The sequence below is a fragment of the Somniosus microcephalus genome, chromosome 1 (assembly GCF_052327205.1).
Source record: "Somniosus microcephalus isolate GS21.2 chromosome 1, FLI_Smic_1.0, whole genome shotgun sequence".
In the NCBI taxonomy this organism is placed as follows: domain Eukaryota; kingdom Metazoa; phylum Chordata; class Chondrichthyes; order Squaliformes; family Somniosidae; genus Somniosus; species Somniosus microcephalus.
Genome location: NC_140987.1, coordinates 122,981,708 through 122,997,048, shown reverse-complemented (window position 1 = coordinate 122,997,048; position 15,341 = coordinate 122,981,708). Strand labels below are relative to the sequence as shown.

Below are 15,341 nucleotides of genomic sequence, written 5' to 3'. Positions count from 1 at the left end.
GCCCTTTAGACTATTATTAGAATATTAGGATAATAATTGAAGTTCCCCATTATCACTACTCTATAGTTCTTGCACCTCTCTGTAACTTCTCTGAAAATTTGCTCCTCCATATCTTTCCCACTATTTGGTGGTCTATAGAATACACCTAGGAGTGTAATGGCACCTCTATTATTTATTAACTCTAGCCATATAGATTCTGTCCTTAACCCCTCCAGGACATCCTCCATCTCCAGCACTATAACATTTTCCTTAACCAATACTGCCACAACACTTCCCATCTTTCCTGAACACTTTATAACCAGGAATATTTAATACCCAATTCTGCCCTTTTGAGCCAGGTCTCATTAACATAGATTGTAAATAGCTGAGGCCCCAACACTGATCCTTGCGGCACCCCACTATTTACAGCCTGACAACCTGAAAATGATCCATTTATCCCTACTCTCTGTTTTCTGTCCATTAACCAATCCTCTATCCATGCTAATATATTACCCCCAACACCATGAGCCCTTATCTTGCACCAACAACTTTTTATGTGGCACCTTATCGAATGACTTTTGGAAATCCAAATATACTACATCCACTGGTTCCCCTTTATCTATCCTGCTAGTTACATCCTCAAAAAACTCTAATAAATTGATCAAACAAGATTTCCCTTTCATAAAACCATGCTGACTCTGCCTAATCATATTATGATTTTCTAAGTGCCCTGTTACCACTTCCTTAATAATGGATTCCAACAATTTCCCGACAACTGATGTCAGGCTAACTGGCCTGTAGTTCCCTGTTTTCTCTCTCCCTCCTTTCTTGAATAGTGGTTCTACATTTGCTACCTTCCAAACCGCTGGGACCATTTTAAAATCTAGGGAATTTTGGAAGATTACAACCAATGCATCCACTATCTCTGCAGCCACCCCGTTTAGAACCCAAGGGTGTAGGCCATCAGGTCCAGGGGATTTGTTGGCTTTTAGTTCAAGTGACTGAATTTCACAGCCCTATTTGACAGGTATCAGAGAAAACCCATCTCTTGCTTCTGGACTTAGAAAGGTAGATTTTCACCTTGACCTGACCTCAGGTGGGCAGTGAAGTCCCTGCAATGGGACATGCTGATGGCTGCGCCTCATATCTAGTTTCCTGGCAGTGAGACATGTCGGCAGGGCCACTCCACCGTGGAGCTGAGCAAGAAAGTTTCTTCTCTGGGGAGAGGGGGAGGGGGCAGATGGCTTGGTAGCAGACCGGAAGATTTTTGTGAGGGCCAGGAGGGGCATTCATGGCAGTTAACAAAACATGTACTTTTGCTGACCCCCTTAAATGCAGTGAAACATCCCAAGGCTCTTCACTAAAGGGGAGAGAAGGAACTGTGAAGGTTTAGACACCAAGGAGGCAGGGAAAGGTTAGAGGAGGTAGTCAAAGAATGTGGCTTTGAGGGTGGGGAGAGATACAGGGAAGCAGAGGGGTTTTGGATGGGGATTCCAAACTTGAGGAATGACAGCTAAAACCTCTGCCAGTGATAATGGAGTGGGAATGGAACAGGGCATACAGTAGAATTGAGTGAGCAGAATGTGAAAGCTGGGTGAAGGAGGTTGTAGAGGTACAGTTTTGCAAGGCTGTGGAGGAATTTCTAAATGAGAAGCAGGATTTTGAAATCAATAAACTGGTGGAAGGTAAGCTAGTGGAGGTTGGTGAGGACAGGATTGATAGATGGTATAGCATAGGATAGTATATAGGCAGTGGAGTTCTGGATAGAATGGAACTTTTTTAAGAACGGAGCTTGGGAGAAATGGAGTCCATAGGTAATAAAGTTGTGGGTCAGGATTTCATCAGCGATGGGGGGGGGGGGGGTGGAGGTAAGAATAGGGGATACAGAGGAAGCAGATTGTCTTGGTGGTCAATTCAACTTGGGATTTTGACACGCTCAGGGTCAAACTGTATACAGTACACAGTAACACAGCCATTAGTGTGTGTGCGGGTATATTATATAATACGGAATTTTAATAATTTGAAGTCAACAGTTAGGACTATATAAAGTTTTCTATAACTGGTTAAAAATATTTATTTACTTGGTTATCATTTACACCATACTCTTAAAATATATATGGCAAGCTCAGGGACATGCCAAAGGGTATTGAAATGAGAGAAACTACTCTGGTTGTTTTCAATTCAATTACCTTTCACTGCTTCTGTTTTTGTAATTTGGAATCCATTTCGTGAAAAACTGCATCACTTTGTACTAGAGTCAAGTTACTATTTCTTTAGTACCTATAAATTCAGACCCTGATGATTAAAGAAAATAAAGCAGAGGCTTCGCAGGTTTCTTAAACAGACGGTTTGTTTCACAGAAAAAATGTTAATGGTGAAACGCAATGGCTAGGGGTGCCAAGTTGGAAAATGATCAATCGTAACACATTTTTGCACTGAAGGCAGACTTCGAGGTTGTGCCTTTGTATTTGGAATGTAAATTCATATTCTGCACCCTCTAGTGTTTCAGCAGAGAAACTACAGCTTGAGAACTGCGTACTATTTTGTTTTAAAACCCATATAAAACAAACTAACATTTTATTGAAATTTTTGCACTTTATCGATTACTTTTTAATCTTATTAAACTCAAGATTGTTATGCTGAAACTGGAAAGGCATATAGAAATGTACACAAGTGTTATGGCTGTGAGAACTTTAATGCTTGATGAGTGTACAATCTGAATGTAAATAAACTCACAATTGGAAAATACAATGATCAATCAACATTTTTGTACTATTATTCTCCAAGAGCTGTAATTTATAAACAGCAGAGGAACTTAAAACACAATGAAAGCTGTAAGTTCAAACCCCACTTCAGGGCCTGAGCACATAAGGGCAGTGTACGCCAGCTCATTAAATATATTTAAGAGGGAATTAGATATATTTCTACGGGCAAAAGGGGTTAAGGGTTACGGAGAGAAGGCGGGGACGGGATACTGAATTAAAGGATCAGCCATGATCTCATCGAATGGCGGAGCAGGCACGAAGGGCCGAATGGCCTACTCCTGCTCCTATCTTCTATGTATCTATGTATCTATGTATAATCTAGCTGGACACTCCAGTGGAGCGCTGAGAGAATGCTGCATTGTTGGAGGTGCCATCCTTCAGCAAACTGACTGGTAGTGGTTCAGGTGGACATTAAAGGCCCCATAGCATTACTTGAAAAGTAGGGAGTTGCCTCTGCTTCCTCCTCAACCGGCACCAAAGAACAGACTAACTGATGCCTCATCTCACTGCTGTTTGTGGGATCTTGCTGGACACAAAAGAGCTACTGTGCTGGTCTACATAATAAGTAACTACATGTGATAACGTACTGTATAAATTGTGGACTCCATTTACATTGTGGTATTTAGCTATTGAAAAATCCTGCTAAGCACATATCTTGATAAAATTTATGAATATGATTTTGATTTAGTTCAATGGCAAAGCAACAAATGTCCAAATATAGTTAAAAGAAGCCTATTAACTGTATTTAATTTCTGGTGAAACTAGCAGTAGGCACAAAAAAAAACAGCAGCAGCTTTGGAGTTTTATGTCTAAGCACAAAACTCACTACTTCCTCCTCCTAAATTACTAGCGCACCATTGATAATCCTATTGCTGAAACAAAGAAAGAGAAAGGCCTGTTTTTTAATTCAGTGTGCTACATCTATAAACATCACATTTAAGAGGTAGTAATAACCTCCGAAGACTCCAAGGCCAATGCACTGATGCCCTTTTTAACCAATTTCTCTGGTCAATACTTTAATACTAAAGCACTGATAGACATTTGTTTAAATGGTTACCATTTAGGTTGATGAAGCACTCTGCCAAGCTCAATAAATATTGATTATATTGTTCTTAACAGTTTTCAAATATTTGAATCGCAAATGATCACTTTATCAGCTTGGCTGAATGGTGTTTGACCACTGCTGCACAATCTAGATGATGAAAGCCCCTTAGTGCTATATCAGTGTCAATCCCTACTCAGTTTAATTGAGGATCAATTAAAATTGTTGCATCATCAATTTCAGATTGAACTCCAGAGAGACAGATGCAGATCAGAGAAATTACACAACATAGAAGGAATACGTTTGAAGAACAATCAAAAAGGATTCCAACATTGTGTTCTATGATATCTGATGTAATATTTTCTGTAAAAGTGGTTCAAAGTGTTGTGTCCACATTGGGTGGGTTGCTTATCTAGTCAGTAAAAACAACTCCTTTATGCTGTTAGAAAATCAACATTTAGGACATGGATAGTTTGAAGCATTTTTGCTATAAAGACAGAAGCCAAACATTTAGCAATGCAAAGATCTAGCACAGCTTGATTCTTTTAACTAAACTACACGGTGCCCCAACAATTAGAGTAAAATGGGATTTGTCTTCCTGTTCTCTACTTTGCTCTTGAAGAACAGCATTTTCTTTTTAACCTCTCACATACTGTGGGACCCCATTTATCCAAAGAGGTCAGGAAAAACCACTGTTTGGATCAGTGAACAATTTGGATAACTGATCACATATTACTTCTAAGATTACACTGCATTAAACAACTACAGTTCAACATTGAAACTGAGATATGATGAAATAATTATACACAGGGTGTGCTGGAAAGGCTAGGCTGGTCAAATGACCAATTGATTCAGATAAGTGGTGTTTGGATAAATGGCTTTCTACTGTATACGCCACAACTTAACATTAACTTGTTTTAACTAGCATTACAGGGTGCACTGCGTTTAAAGTTTATATTGAATTCCTGATGCCTACAGCTGTTTTCCTCCAAGTCTTATTCAAGATGCTAAATCAGACTTATACCTTATTATATCCTGCAAAATCCCACAAGCATGGATGGAGAGTTTATAAGGAGGAGAACCATCACTAAGAATAGGTTCATTTATATGATCCATGTTTCCTTGACTTGTAGATGTTTCTGTGGTAACATCAATACACAAACCAAAATTGACAGACATGCAAAATAAAACCTTGAAAGTTGGCCAGTAAATTGAGTGGGTGGAGACATACATGATAAGATTTTTGATTGATCTGCGTACTTACTTTTTTTTTTTTTAGGGACAATGCACAACTACAAAAGGAGACATATTAGTTGCAGTGTTAGTCTTGCCATTGCAAACTGAGAGGCTCGACTCTGAAGCAGAGGACTTCTCGGTGGATGCATGCTGTGATGTTGCTTTATACACTGCAGGCAAATTTATTAGCTTCAATCAATTCACATTCAAATAAAGCATTTGCCAAAGATTATGTTGGTATCTTCAATTTTACAAACACTCATTCATGACAATGGGCCGGAAGTTGCGGTCGGAGGCGTACCTCTGGAGTACGCCTCCGACCCGATAAAAAAATCTGCACCTACCTTCAGGTTCCCGGGCTCCGGAGAGCTCGGGTCCTGGGCCTGCGCAAAGGCCCACGGATCCCAAGGACACAGGCGGTTCGGAAGTGTCCCTGGGATCACGTGGGCTAGGTCCTCCAATCAGAAAGGGGGATTCCTAATATTTACGAACGGAATCCCCATAAACATGAGGAATCCCCAAATAATTAAATAATTTATACAACTGGAATAAAAATAAATGTTCCCATTTTCCAATTTAAATAAAAGTCCCTTCAATGAATCATTTACAATAAAAATTTAATCTTTTGAAAAATAATTTTAAACATTTTAATCCAGGCCAAAATTTACATAAATTTAAAACATTTAAAATTAGTTTAAGACTTATATTAACCCTTACGCTGGTGAAAGCAGGCCCTACACCTGCTTTTACCAGGCATAAGGGTTTTGTGGGCATTTGATGGGCAGTATTTGGGCAAATAGATCGCAAGTTCCAGGTTTTTGTGCATGCGTAGCACATACGGAAACCCGGAACTTGTGGGGCCTTTTACAAGGCTTACGACGTCATCACACCACAAAATTTGAAGATTTGTAACCGCCACAGTGTTGCACCTACATTAACGTTTTAAAGTAACACAAGGAAGAAAGGTTAAATGGAGTTGAAATTTTACAACAAAGTCAAAATCTGAACAGTCACATATATTGTAACTGATGTTCAAATACTATTCAATCTCTTGCATTCCATAACAAAGCACTGATGCAAAGCAAACAGGTACACAAAAATTCAGCTTCTATTTCAGGAGTGTGAACATGCAGAGAAAATAATTGTGCAGATCCACACAGAACAACTCTAATTTCGCCATGAAGTCATCCAAATTTATTTTAGTAAAAATCCCAATGGGAAAAAAAAATCATTTATTTGGTTTAACAAATTTAGCAAACATTCAGCAAAAACACCAACAATAAAGTATTCAAATATGCTATCTTAGTCCTATAATAGTATCTGACATATGACAACACTTTAGCAAGTTTCACCAAAGAGTCACTAAGATAAAACCCTTAGCGCTTTGATTTGCTGGGATGGGGCAATTATTTTGCTTAACAATTTTCAGAAGCCTTATTAATAAATAAAACACTAAACCAACTAGTTATTTATTAACATGAAAGTAGAAATGAAAGATTTTCAAGTTACTTTAAATGTTTCATAACTCACGTAATAATATGTATCTTATTTAACAACTGGCAATGTAAACAGGCAATGTGATAATGTGAAAAAATAGGATGTTAAAAGTGCAGGACAAAAGAGAGTTCAATATTTCTTGTAACTTTTTTGTGTCAAATGGGAGATAAACGTGATGCTACAAAAAGAGTTTCCTGGCAAAAAGGATGTAACTGTTTGCTACTTCATCCAGCATCAAATATACTGATCTCAATCAGTATTAAGAAAGTGAGTCAATGTATACAGTTGGGAGTTTGAAGCTATATGGCTTCAAAAGAATTGTAAACAGAAAGAGACCATTTGCTTAGCAAAACAGTTGTGTCATTATGCAATTTGTAGGTCAATCACTGACATACTATGCAATCTGCGACATCTGTCTTAAACAGGTTAATACAATCTTGCAAATTGGTTAATTAAAACCCATCAGGCTCTAATCTGTTTTCAATTATGCACGCCATTGCCAATAATTGAGTCCAAAAATTAGTTGGAGCCCTAGCAGTGTTTCTTCCAATAAATTTGAAGCCTCACGAATGTTTTAGTTTTTAATCTTTCTAAGAGAGCCTGATAATTATTTTATGCTCATATAAAACAACCACCAGCATTATGGGTTCGTTTATAGAAAACGATTGTTTTACAGCAAGTGGTCATTTTCATGATTCAAATATGAAAAAAACAGATGACCCTTTTGGTGGGCTCCTTTTTCATTGTATTCAACCATCTTCACAGTTTTGCTGTTCTGACACCAATCCCATTTCATATCTATTTACTCAGACTTTTACACCTTTAAATGCTGACTCTGAAAGCATGGGAGGGTAATACATCGAAAATGTAATTCAAAATTAGTATTTTGCATTAAAATACTGAATTGAATGTAACTGAAAAAATTACATCAATAGGTTACATTCTGTACGGTTAGTGTCACTTGAGCCTGCCTTTGAATAACACGAAACTGACGTGAAGGCAACTTGCCCTGCCCACTAATTTTCACTCCCCTTCTGTGGGAAGGAATCAAACTTCAGCTCATCTACCACTTCATTGCATGGCAGAGAGTAGGAGGAAACTCACTGTACAGAGAGAACCTTAACATAAGATCACTCGGTGGCAGTCAAGATAAAAGTTTGAAATATGTCAAGAATCTAAAATCAAAAACAAATTCTTATCCAGTGCTGTTTAGGGATGATAATGCCAGAATACTTTGGACACAAGCATGCCCAATTTAAACACTACTGTACTACCATGGAAAATTTCAGAAATTTCGGACTGATCCTTAGTAAGCATCAGCATCTTACACCTATGGTATCAAATCCAGGTCTGACCTAGAATGGCTAATAATGGCATTATTCATGCTCTCACCCCTCGGAATCCTCTTCATCGGAAGCCTTCTGGTTTCACAGATTTTATTGGTGGCAGAAAACAGATGAATGCCAAAACTAGCAACTGATTAACTGAACCACATGGCCCTTCAGGTACAGAGTTGTGATGGATTTTGATGGGTCGGGTTACTCATTTAATACTTAGGGTACATAACAGTACTCTTACTGTAAACACCATGAAAGGGCTGGGGGACACTGGCAATTTTGACCATGATTTAAAAAAAAATTGTTTCTTAAATTTCATGCAATTATTCCCTTCCACACAGTAAAAGCAATGCAGGTGATGTGATTGAAGTCTGGTGGATTACCATTAAAGAATGTCACCCAGTTTCAACTACTTCCAGATTCAGCCACACTCCAGGAGTTTGTGAGCACTTCCTTAATACAAACAGAAAACAGTCACTGGCAAGCTCGCCTTTTTCAGTGTTCACCTTCACAATAGCTCCCCCTCCACCACTGCTGAGATTCAAATCCATGCCTTTACTTTCTTGATTTTGTTAATGCTCTCCTAGCCAGCTTCTCCAATTCCTCCCTCACAAACTGCAACTCATTCAGAATGCCATATCCTTTGGTGAAACGCCACACATTTCAATTACCCTGGTCCTTGTCTGGCTCCAATGACACCCCTTGCCCCTATGAATCAATCTCAAAATCATTATTTTTTAAATGCTTCCATGGTGTTGTCCCATCCTCATTTAACCTGCTCATACCCTCTTCACTTCAACATTGGTGACTACTCTTTCAGCCACTACCTGCTGTCTGGTACTCCATTTCAAAATCCCTCCACCGTATCTGCTCCTTTTCTGCTTTCAAATGCTTACAAAACACATGTTTTCAACTGCTTTTTTCAGCCAAATACTTGATTCCCATTCTACCTACTCTTTTCCCTCCCACTGGCTGCCTATTTAATTTTCCAGTATGTAAAATGCACTGGGATATCTTTCCAATATGACGGGTACTATATAAATGCTAGTTGTTGCTGTTCTTTAACATACAAACTAACAAATGAGAAATCTGCTTCGCCCACACATAATGTACATTCAACCTAATGATCAACTTCACCTTCTAAGGTAAAGTTCCACATAAATATATCCTGATCCCCAAAGGTAATCAAGGCAACTGGAAAATATATACTTGTCCTCACAGCTCCACTACTGGCCAGCTGTCCACTGCAGACAACACCCCTCCCCCTCACTTCAGCAGTACAGGAACCATCATGTCTTGTGGAGTACTTCATTTTAGTCAATATCCTTTTATAAACTTCAATTTCACTCAAACAGATATTTATACAGCTCTTCTTTGCAGAAGTTTTTTGGCACGTCAACTGCTTTTGCTGGGAGTCTGGTCCACAAATGCACTAGTCCTGGGGGAGGGAGGGGTTTCCTCTAGTTTCTATTCTCACTTGAGCTTGTGCCTTTAGTTCTGCACTCAAGGTCTGAGTCAAATAGTCTTTTTACATCTACATTATCTCCCAAATGGTGCAGCTTCTTAGAAGTACAATTAAAATATTAAAATTCCACTTAATTATTTCAATTTAATTTGAGCTGGCACTTTATCACCTCTATGTCCTTATGCAATTCAGACTTCAACTCTCTCTTGAGGATTTTACCAGTCATCTTGAAAATCCTGTTAGAAATGATTAACATTAGAAATTATGGACGGGAGCCAGTCTATCTGTCAGTCACACCATATCTAAGCCAGTACACTGTGCCACAGAATACTGGAACATGCATTCCCAACCGTTGGTCCTGTTAGCAAATGCATGATCCTACTGGTGCCATTAGGGGGAGGCACTGAGTGAGCAGCAGCTGCTTTGCCACAGCGAGACAGGAGAAATATTAGAGAATAACTCAGTTGGACCTGCTCCTGTGCCATTCTAGTAGACACCTCAAGAAATGCATTTTTATCAATCTACCCCCCTCTTTCCAACAGCTCAGTGGTTTATTGCTGAGCCTTACAAAGCAGGAAGAACCCCAATTTAAATTACTATTTGTGCTGAGCTTGCCTCAGTTGGGGCAGTGGTGGGGATGCACAATTGTTGGGCTAGGATGGGAGAAGAAAGTTAGCTCTTGCTTCTTATGATTGTGCACTACAGCAGTGAAGGGGAGGGCATCATTCACAGAAGATTGGGAATGAATCAATTGTCTCTCCTCACGACTAGGATGTGTTAATGACCTAAGGAGATTGAGGTGGGGAAAAACAAAATTGTTGGTAGGTAGAACTCTGAGAACTATTAATTTTAATAACTTGCTTTGAGAAATGGTTTAAATTTCTAGGTCTGACCCACTGATAGTCTCAATTTTCTATATAAGCTTTGTGTCAGTTGTCACTGTCTGTCAATTTTCTTGATCCTCATGGGTTCACTTTGCGTTTTTGTTTTTCTTTCAAATTGTTTTCTACCTGTCCAGTAGTTTTTAGTGATTTCTGTACACGGACCCCTAAATCTCTCTGCTCCTCCAAAGTTCTTAGCTTCTCACCGTGTAGAAAATACTCTGCTCTATCTTTCTTAGGTCCAAAGTGGATGACCTCAAGCTGAACTCCATCTGCCACAGTTTGCCCACTGACTTAATCTATCAATGTCTCTTTGCAACTTTCTGCTCCCATCTACACTACTTACTGTGCCACCTAACTTAGTGTCATCAGCAAACTTAGATATATGGCTCTCTATTCTATATAATCTCAACCTCCATATACATACTTACAATTAACTTGGGGGGGGGGGGGCGAGAGAGGGGAGATGGGAAGGGAAGGATCCACTGGAACATTATCCCATTGTCTACTATTACACAGAAATCATGCAAGGATGTCGTTTTTGCGCAATCCCCAAAGTGAATACAGTCTCTTTTTAGGTTCACATCTTCCTTCAAAGAAGGCAACAGCTGAGAGCAAGGTGATGCAATGAGGCAAAATACACTAGTACTCCAGATCAAAGAGAACCAAGGAACAGGTTGGACATCTGAACTGTGCTCAAAGAATAAGGAAGACCACACCAAAGGTATGAAAGGCAATTTGATATTCGTCTTCATATGTTCAATCTCCACATACAAATTGAAAATGGCAAAGTACAACAAATGGAGATGGATGTTTTATGGCTTAATATTAAGGCAAGTTTGCAGCTCGGCAGTGCTACAAAACTACTTATAGTCAGATCAATAACAGTGCTTCAGTTAAATAACAGTGGTCTGCACAGAGTGATCCTAAACAGAGTGCTTTTAAACAGAATGCTAAAGTTGGGAATTTGGAGAGAGTGGGAATTCGGTACAGGGGGAAGGAGGAGAGAGTGAGAGGAGCGGGCAGAGATAAATGTAGACCCGGAGCCCGGAGGGAGCGCGAGTGTCAGGAAGCAAGGTAAGTGGCGTCAACACAAGGGAAGGAGCGGAGAAGAAAAATAATCATCAGCTACTCACCAATTTAAGTATTGAGTTTATTTCTGTTGTTAGTTAATAGTCTATTAAATAGAGGCATGGCAGGGACCTCAGTCCCGTGGAATGCATATCGTGCCATGTGGGAACTCCAGGACGCTTCTCATGTCCTGGACAACCACGTGTGCAGGGACTGTCGTCAGCTGAAAGACCTTGAGCTCCGGGTTTCGGAGCTTGAGCAGCAGCTGGCATCAATGTGGTGCATCCGTGAGGCTGAGAACTACTTGGATAGCACGTTACAGGAGGTGGTCACCCCGCAGTATAAGAGCGTGCAGGCAGAGAGGGAAGGCGTGACCACCAGGCAGGCAAGTAGGACCAGGCAGGTAGTGTAGGAGTCCCCTGCGTGCATCTCACACTCTAACCGATATTTACGGGTGAGGGCGGTGGTTCCTCTGGGGCGTTTGATAAAGTGCCACAAAATAGGCTTCCCAGCAAAGTTGAAGCTCATGGAATAAAAGGGACAGTGGCAGCAGGGATATGAAAAGTGACAGGAAAGAGAGTCGGGTGAATGGTTGTTTTTTGAACTGGAGGAAGCTATAAAGAGGTGTTCCCCAGGAGATGGTACTACAGCCACTACTTTTCTTGATATATATTAATGACTTGGACTTGGGTGTACAGGGCATAATTTTAAAATTTGCAGATGATACAAAACTTGGATAGATAGTGAACAATGAGGCAAATAATGATAGACTTCAAGAGGACATAGACAGACTAGTGGAATGGGCGGACACATGGCAGATGAAATTTAATGCAGAAAAGTGCAAAGTGATACATTTTGGTAGGACGAACAAGGAGAGGCAATATAAACTAAAGGGTACAATTCTAAAGTGCATGCATGAACAGAGAGACCTGGGGGTATATGTACCCAAATCGTTGATGGTGGCAGGGAAGGTTGAGAAAGTGGTTAAAAAAGCATACAGGATCCTGGGCTTCATAAACAGAGGCAGAGTACAAAAGCAAGGAAGTTATGATGATCCTTTATAAAACACTGGTTTGGCCTTAACTGGAGTAGTGTGTCCAATTCTGGACACCGCACTTTAGGAAGGATGTGAAGGCCTTATCGAGGGTGCAGAAAAGATTTACAAGAATGGTTCCAGGGATAAAGGACTTCAGTTACGTGGATAGACTGGAGAAGCTGGCGTTGCTTTCCTTAGAGCAGAGAAGGTTGAGAGGAGATTTGTTAGAGTGTTCAAAATCATGCGGGTTCTAGACAGAGTAGATAGAGAGAAACTGTCCCCATTGGTGGAATGGTCGAGAACCAGAGGACACAGATTTAAGGTGATTGGCAGAAGAACCAAAGGCGACATGAGGAAGAACTTTCTTACGCAGTGAGTGGTTCGGATTGGGAATGCACTGCCTGAAAGGGTGGTGGAGGCAGATTCAATTGTGGCTTTCAAAAGGGAATTGGATAAGTACCTGAAGGAAAAACATTTGCAGGGCTACGGAGAAAGGGCGGGGGAGTGGGACTAGCTGAAGTGCTCTTGCAGAGAGCCGGCACGGGCTCAGCAGGCCGAACGGCCTCTTTCTGTGCTGTAACCATTCTATGATTCATAAAAGCATGTAGATTACTCTATATAGTTGCACACACTTTCAGATAGAGGCAAGAGACATCCTTTGTCTCAACTTTTCCTGGTGGTCTATCCCTAGCTGAAGAATAACACAAAAAATACATGACTACCTACACATGCCTTAGTAAAGGGTTCAAGTCCACTGCCTGGACCAGCAGGTGTCTTCAATTTATTCTGTACGGAACACGGAAGCTCCACAAGCATAAATAAAATGAATTTAATGCAAAAATAACAGAACAAGTTCTGAAGGAGAATCAATATCAACCATTATGCAGAAATGGAAGAAAAACTGCAGAAAACTTTGGGAAGGATTTTGCAAAAGGAACATTAGACTAAAATAACATGATATAAACCACAAAACCACTAATGTAGACAACGAAAAATATTTAACTGCACTGCTAAAAGAACAGCTGGCAATGACAGGATAAAAGGAACCGAGTGTGATATGAAAATAAGGCTTCATGTGGAGAAACAGGAGGAACAAAAAGCTCAGAGAAAACCATGAGTTTGTATGTTTCCAGCATGATTCCAAATTCTGAAAAAGGACAGCAACCCAGTATTTCCCTCCCTCCTGTCTCAATTTAGATGGTGACCAATTTATTTGTATATATAGCAGTTGCATGAAAGACGGCCCTGCTTACATTTTCTTTTTTGTCCTCTATTGGAACCCCTCTAATGGCTCTGTGGTTAAACGCACCATGTAGTACTTAGACTTGGAATGTCCTAGAATTGGTCCTTAGTCTGTGCTGAGATTGTGGAGTTGCTACAATTGCCTCAAAGCTCCTACAGTAGGGATAAAAATAAAATCAGTGAATGCTCCCACTCCTGATCACTGTCCAGGTGCCACTGCAGGAATGTGTGCCTGTGTAGATGATAGGTGAAGACAGGATACAACTCAGCTGTCACGTTCTCCCTCCCCCAGTCGAGTAGCCTGCTGTCATTCGCCACCTAGTCTCACAATTAAAGAATGGTAATTTAGACGATGGACTGGGCGTTGCCCCAGTGCCCATGGAACCAGACCCCAGTGTGACTCAGCACCTTCAGGAAAAAGGGGGAAACTTTATTTTTTAATTCGAATTTGGTTTTTATATGCTATTAATGCTTACTTAAAGGAAATGATTTTATCTTCTATCAACAAAGATTGGCAGAGCCATTCTTGGCACATACAAGTGGTTGATGGATGAATGCCACTGTAGGGTTTCCCTTTACCACTGGGGAAAGGTGGAAAAAAATATACTGTAAAAAGGCCCAGACAAAAAGAGCTATTAACACCCTCTGGCATCAGGTAACGGTATTGTACAAATGAAGAAACTGATCTGAAAATACTCTTGTAACTTCAACCCAAACTGACCTTGGAGTTAAAAAAAAAACCTCATAATTCCTTTTGGAGCAGAATGACAATAATTAGTACATCTGTGATATGTCCAATGTTACTCCTGCTGCTGGGAAAGTAGACCATTCCCAAAATAAAAATGTAACATTTATGATTCCGCTATTTGGACTAAATAAATTATTTTGTTGGACTAATTACCAGTAAGCCAAATTCAAATAACATTTGTTAAATTAAAACAATTATGCAGCAGATGGGATTGCAGAGAAACAGTTCCGTTTTTTTTGTTTCCCCATCCATTACATTTTCTAATTCGAGAAGCTGGAAAATATTTTTTTAGGATTGTATTAAACATTTGGTCATTGATTTCCAAAAAACTTCAGACCAAAAGTTTCTGAGCAGAATCTTACAAAAGCTACCTAGTTTGGATTAATTTTACCGTATTCCAGCCTTCGAGCAAATTAGGTGAGGTCCTACCTGGTGACGTTGCATCTGGTGTCAATCAAATCATTTTCCACATCCAGGAGGTTGGGAGGCAATCTACATTCCACAGATGTCAGCCTCTTCAAGCGTAGAAGGCTAATGCAGAACTTAGCTCCCATCTCTTCCAGTTCTCTTGTCCCTATCTGTTGGCCCTTTAAAACAAAATGCACATAACTTATATTTTGCAAGATATATTACTGCTAGTGTGGTGCTGGTCATTCTTTTATTTAATGTTTTACTGATGTACCTTGACTTTGGTTTGTACTAGTTCAATGTCATAATTATTGTGCAACAAAGATTCTTGCACATTTCAGGATCTGAAAGCTCTTAAGTACTTCACAGTTACACACACTACACGTTTAGACATGTCGGGGCAGATCTTCCTCTCCTGGTTCTGTCTGGGAGTAATTAATGTGAAGTACACCGGAAGCGCACTGTGCCTGGACCTACAGCTTAGTGTCATCAAAAGGCATGCAGAGCGGAAGCCCCATAAAAGACCAATTTTTCAGGATTTCCTGGTGCAGGGAACATCACATATTAAAAATAGCAGCTGCAGCAGAGTATTGGTGACTACCGAAATTAATTATAGGGATCAGAGTTGTGATTT

At 40.0% G+C, this 15,341-nt stretch overlaps 1 protein-coding gene across 6 annotated transcripts in view; it reads right to left on the bottom strand.

Moving 5' to 3' along the window:
* agtpbp1 (ATP/GTP binding carboxypeptidase 1) overlaps positions 1-15,341 on the bottom strand; it is a 410,793-nt gene that overhangs the window by 48,519 nt on the left and 346,933 nt on the right. For 5 of the 6 annotated variants that reach the window (XM_085985173.1, XM_085985187.1, XM_085985184.1 and 2 more), the window contains one exon: positions 14,729-14,886. In XM_085985173.1, the coding sequence (XP_085841299.1) occupies positions 14,729-14,886 (158 nt within the window). Of the gene's footprint in view, positions 1-13,562; positions 13,705-14,728; positions 14,887-15,341 lie in introns of all 6 variants that reach the window. The other variant, XR_015078056.1, reaches the window with a different exon arrangement.